Source organism: Platichthys flesus, chromosome 16 (genome assembly GCF_949316205.1).
Source record: "Platichthys flesus chromosome 16, fPlaFle2.1, whole genome shotgun sequence".
In the NCBI taxonomy this organism is placed as follows: domain Eukaryota; kingdom Metazoa; phylum Chordata; class Actinopteri; order Pleuronectiformes; family Pleuronectidae; genus Platichthys; species Platichthys flesus.
The window spans coordinates 12,473,551-12,479,550 of NC_084960.1; the positions used below are offsets into that span (position 1 = coordinate 12,473,551).

A 6,000-nucleotide genomic window follows, 5' to 3' on the forward strand; every position below is an offset into this window, starting at 1 on the left:
TTGATTTAATGCAGCTTCTTAACATTGTCCTCCCTCAGTTGCGTTTGACAGCCCTCAGGTTAATGGTGTGAAAACAGGGACCCTGCTTTTCCCCACCTGTCAAGTGGTAATTGGCCAACAGTTTCCTTTATTAGCATTCTGCCACAGGGACTGAAAACACCTTAAATTGTGTACAAAATAATTGCTGGAGCATGAACAAGGAGTGCTTGCAGTAAACACGAACGCCAGGAATTGAGAGCAACATTTCAATACCAACGTATGTAATAAATGTGCATTTCCTCTCCTGATAAAACGTAGCCTAATTAATGTCGCCTTTGTGCTCTTCTTGTGTCTCCATTTTGCAGGTTATTCCTCCAAGCACCCGAGAGAGACCCAGGGAGGAAGACCGTGGCAGAAACAATAAGATGAGACGATTTAATGATGGTAAACTCTAAGGAGCAAAGCACAAGCCGACCCGAGGTGGTGCATTCTCTTTTAAACCACCGACACAAGCTCCCTGCAGGAAACCCCTTATGAAAGAAACTCAGTATAAAGGCAGATACTCGACTTTTTTCCGACTGATACATGGGGACAACACCATCCATCAATGAACAGGAGACAAATAAAAGGAGTGCTTCTGACCCTGAGAACAGTTGAACATCCAGCTGAATTTCCAACAGGATCGTCTATGCTGTGCTGAAACCACAGTGGTATCGTCCCTTTAATCATTTTTTGGCCCCGCACATGACTCTCAGAGAAGCACCAATGGCCTGCAGCTTAGGCGTGGTGATGAGTGCCTTGTTTTGGTCTGTAGCCATTGTATATTTGACTCACATTGGCAGAGTCAGTGGAGACTGCTGGTTGATTGAGGGTGAAAAGGGCTTTGTGTGGCTTGCAATTTGTAGCCAAAACCAACCACCTTATGAGGCCATCCCACAGCATATTAACAGCACCATTGTGGACCTTCGTTTGAATGAAAACAAAATCAAAAGCATCCATTATTCTGCTCTTAGTCGCTTTGCCAACTTGACCTACCTGAACCTGACAAAGAATGACATCTCCTACATCGAGGACGGGGCCTTTTCTGCTCAGTTTAACTTACAAGTCCTTCAAATGGGCTTCAACAAGATGCGAAACCTGACAGAGGGAATCCTCAGGGGTTTAGGAAAGCTACAATACCTCTACCTCCAGGCAAACCTGATAGAGACTGTGACACCCAATGCCTTTTGGGAATGCCCCAACATAGAGAACATTGACCTCTCCATGAACCGAATCCAACAGTTGGACGGGTCCACGTTTACCAGTCTGACTAAACTGACCACCTGCGAGCTGTACACTAATCCTTTCAACTGCTCATGTGAACTACTTGGCTTCGTCAAATGGCTCTCGGTTTTCCCAAACAGGACAAACGAGCGGATGGTCTGCGACTCCCCACCCGGCGTCTCCGGTTTTAGTTTGCTGAGCCAGAATCCGAACAATCCGACCTATCGAAACGCACTCCACATGCTCAAAACTGTGTGCACGGATGACTATGTGACGCCATTTATTGCTTTGCCCACTGACTCTTCAACACCCCCGCCAGACTCCACACTTTGCGGGCTGGAAGACTGTCCATCAGGCACAGAGCCAGATGACATTACCATCAGTTCGACCTACACCACCCCGGAAGTAACCCCTCTGATGAATTTGAAGCAAGTAACGAATACAGGTGCAATCATCACAGTTCAGATCCCCCATCCTTACAAAAAGATGTACATCCTCATTCTGTACAACAACAGCTTCTTCACCGAAATTCGAAATCTAAAAGATATAACACAGGATATCGAACTGAAAGACCTTAAACCCCACACTAACTACACATACTGTGTGGCTTCAATACGAAACTCCCTCAGACACAACCACACTTGTCTGACTGTCACTACAGGCCTTCGGATCGAGAAGGACAGAGATGTAAACAATGCAACTGCTACTCATTATATTATGACCATTTTAGGCTGCCTCTTTAGCATGGTCATCTTTCTTGGGGTGGTCTACTACTGCTTGCGAAGAAAGCGTCAGCAAGATGAAAAGCACAAAAAAGCAGGGACCCTGAAGAAAAATATAATGGAGCTTAAGTATGGACAAGAACTGGAAGGGGGGACTATTTCCCGAATGTCACAGAAGCAGTTGTTGGCCGGGGAGAGCATGGCCCGTATGCCATACCTACCATCTGCTGCTGAAATGGAGCAGTACAAATTTCAAGAGATAAGTGATACTCCCAAAATGATGAAGGGAAACTACATGGAGGTGCGAAGTATGGAACACCATGAACGCAGGGAGTGTGACATGGGAATGCCCGGGAACAGCCAGGGGTCAGTGGCAGAGATTTCCACCATTGCAAAAGAGGTGGATAAAGTCAATCAGATAATTAACAACTGTATAGATGCTCTAAAGTCAGAATCCACCTCTTTTCAAGGAGTGAAATCCGGAGCCGTGTCGAACGCAGAGCCTCAGCTCGTTCTAATATCGGAGCACCCACAGAATAAGTCCGGCCTTCTGTCGCCAGTGTACACGGACAGCTATCACCATTCTCTGCAGAGGCATCGGAGCTCTGATGTCTCACCAAAGAGGCCCAGCACTGCCACAGGAGGGCCGATGCGAAGCCCCAGGCCTTATCGCACTGAATCCAAGTACATAGAGAAAACCTCCCCGATGGGAGAGACCATCCACACTGTAACACCTGCTGCCACCATCCTGAGGGCTGAGGCAGAGAAGATCCGCCACTACAGTGACCACCGGCACTCATACCCCGACGCTCACATAGAGGAGCTGGAAGGAGCCGACGGCCACAAGTCCTCCATGCTGGACCCGCTCACTCACGCCCGCTCCAGAGACTTAGCATATTCCCAGCTGTCGTCTCAGTATCACAATCTAAGCTTTTCTTCCAGTCCCGAGTACTACTGCAAACCTTCACATAGCATCTGGGAGCGGTTCAAACTCCACCGGAAGCGGCACAAAGATGATGATGAGTACATGGCCGCCGGGCATGCACTGCGTAAGAAAGTCCAGTTTGCAAAGGATGAGGACCTGCACGATATTTTAGACTACTGGAAAGGAGTGTCAGCCCAACAGAAATCATAAACAATTTCAATGTTTTTAAAATGGACCACAAGTTGCAGAAATGACACAAGAACTTCATCTGACTATTGAATCAATGGAAACTTCCATTATTATAATCAACTACTCACTCGCGTGTATAAAATTCTTTTTTCGACTGTGACAAAAATGGGGTAAACATTCTTTAAATTTGTCATATTATGTAAAGCATCCAACGGGAAAACTTTTATCTATTAAAGAGAAAATATATATTGCAAATTAATGACATATATGTTACAATGGATTATAGGTTTTTGGGTATCGCATGGCCAAGTCCTGTGACAGTGGATTTGCTGTTGTGTAATATGAAACTACTATATGAAGATATGTTTAATGAAACCTCAATATTTTTGAAGAACTATCTGGAACTTTTATTGAAAATAACTTTTTGGTTTTCCTTCCCTCCCTGAATTAATTTGATTTAACAGAATTATGTACAGATATGGGTTTCTATATTTGCAATGTTTGCTGTGTAAATGGAAAGGTAATACTGGATGAGCTGGGTTTATCAAACGGAGCGCTGTTCATTAGGATTATCTTGTTGCTGTCCGACTTCAAACTTGTCCGGACATTTGTCATTTTAACCTTTGCCGCCTGATGTTTTTTTTCATACATAAATATATAAATATATATATTCTCATCTTTCTTAAAGCTTTTACATGCATTTACATGATACAGATGGTTTCAGGTATCAAGTCCCCTTAAATCACAGGACGAGATTTCCACTGGCTGGTTTGTGATCGACTTTGTGAAGGCGAGCTGCAGCGAATCACACGCTGCACTGGAGCTCGGTTATCAGTGTTGTGAACCATTGTTTGTATCTTTAGTACCAAAGTAGAAAAAGCTGAAATGTTTACAATATCTCTGCACAGTCTGGGAATCATATGAACATACAGCAGTAGGTCTATGTTGACTCCTCCTTTTTTCTTTTTTTTTACTGTATCAGTTACGACTTAAAAAGTGAAAACATTGGGAAACAACAATTTCCACAACACAACACGAGATGGTAATGATATTAATCATTAAACATTTCTAAGGGAAAGCAGCAGTGCTCCATCACCTGTTGTTTGGGTACACAAACAGCTGCTCTTCCCTGCAGGAGAGCCCGATGGATGAATGTAACAGATACTTCTTCTGATCTGTCAATGGCAGCTTTTATGTGTTTTTTCAAGGAAATATTTATTTGCTGTTTTTGCCGACTGTTCTATTTGGTTTGTTTATGTTTTGCTTTAATATTTCTTCCAGTGTATTATATTGCATAACTTTTGATCCGATACATGCAGGAAAGTAGATTGTCGTTTGTCCGGGCCTTGTTGCTTGCTGAAAGGTTTTGTTTTATTTCCAACTGCTAGGCTGTTAAATATTTTTTGTATATTGTGAAAGCTACATACCAGATGAATATCAACATGCTAGACTAAAATTTGAGAATGTGAAACTGAATCCTCTGACTTACTGGCTGTGAATTTGTAAATCATGACGTTTTTTTATTTCTTTTGTTTTTTTCGAGGAAATCGAAGATTAGATTTTTCTTTGTAAGCTGTTTATATAATTTATTCCAAACAGGCTCATAATGTTTCATTGAATGTTTATGATTAAGTGATAAGTGTTTAATTTCCTAAATAAAAAAAAGGTACTAGTTGTTCTAGTATTGAATTAGAGTAACCAGCAAATCAGCACGAGAAAATAGAGATGAGTGTGTGTTTTAACAGTTGATGGTGCTAATTCTCCAGTTGGAAGGCCATTGGATCATTGTAGAAGAGGAGGCTGATGAAAACATAACAGAGGTAAACAACATAGTTTGTTCAATACATCGAAGTGAGCGACTGCACATTCAAACACATACAACTAATTAACACTTCTTTATATTGGACAGCTGTAATACGTGTGGTGCTTTAAACATACCACAAACAAAATTTCCCATGATTGTTATTTCCAATAGTGTGATAACGACCTATTTTTTGAGGCACATATATGCAAGACAAGGACTTGCATCTAAATGTATCTTCCCTTGGAGGGTCAACAAAAATTGAACACGTCTCATCAAATAATAAAAAAAAAATCATTAATGATATTTTGCTGTGCATGTGATGTGAATTGAGATAGCAGAGCTGACCCTATAGAATGAATCTACCGGTGACATATTATTTCATGTCATATTATGTTCATTGTGCAAAAGTGTGTTACAAAGCTGTTATTATTCATTAATGTGAAATGAAGCATTCATGAGCCTGATGTGAATGTGTTATGTAAGCACCTTGTAAAATGTTAACTTGGTTGTCTGACCTAATATTTCAACCGCCTTAAGATTTCTGGGATACATGTACAAATGTAAAATCCCTTTTTGTTTTATGTTGATACCGTTGATGAGTCTCCATTTGTTGTTATTTTTATAAAAAGTATTTCAGTATCCTCTGAGAGCTGTCAGGTTTCTAGTTCATTTAGCTATTTAGCGACATGTTTTTTATACTGCATATTGTAGCACTTATGTGTCTAATAAGAGTTTAAATTGTTGAGGAAAAACCTTTAGAGAGATCAACTGTTGTTGTTCAAGTGCATCAAAAACAAACAAGAGCACAAAATGTGTTTATTTTGTAATTATTTCTTAATACTATGTTATCTGCTTTCAGACAAAGTACTGTGAAATAAAGTTAAGGGTGCACATACAGCACACACTCTTTATTATGACTTCATCACTTTAATGGCTGCTCTAACGGGCACTGTCCGCTGGATCTGGCTCTGACACGTTCAAGGCCTGCTGCAGGTGTCGGAGAGCAAAGTCTCACCAGTGTAACAAAGTCCACACGGACTCCATGACCAGAGTTATTTTATGTGCAGGACCATTTCGAGGGACTTTAGGGACCCCGGCAAAACAGGCCCCCTCCCCAG

The 6,000-nt window shown here is 41.6% G+C and overlaps 1 protein-coding gene across 1 annotated transcript in view; it reads left to right on the plus strand.

Moving 5' to 3' along the window:
• The window catches only part of elfn1a (extracellular leucine-rich repeat and fibronectin type III domain containing 1a), a 66,426-nt gene extending 60,660 nt beyond the window's left edge, over window positions 1-5,766 (plus strand). The window contains exon 3 of the mRNA XM_062407203.1: window positions 345-5,766. Coding sequence (XP_062263187.1) covers window positions 724-3,099 — 2,376 coding nt within the window. The 5' untranslated portion in view covers window positions 345-723 and the 3' untranslated portion in view covers window positions 3,100-5,766. The remainder of the gene's footprint in view (window positions 1-344) is intronic.
• The last annotated feature ends 234 nt before the right edge of the window (window positions 5,767-6,000 follow it).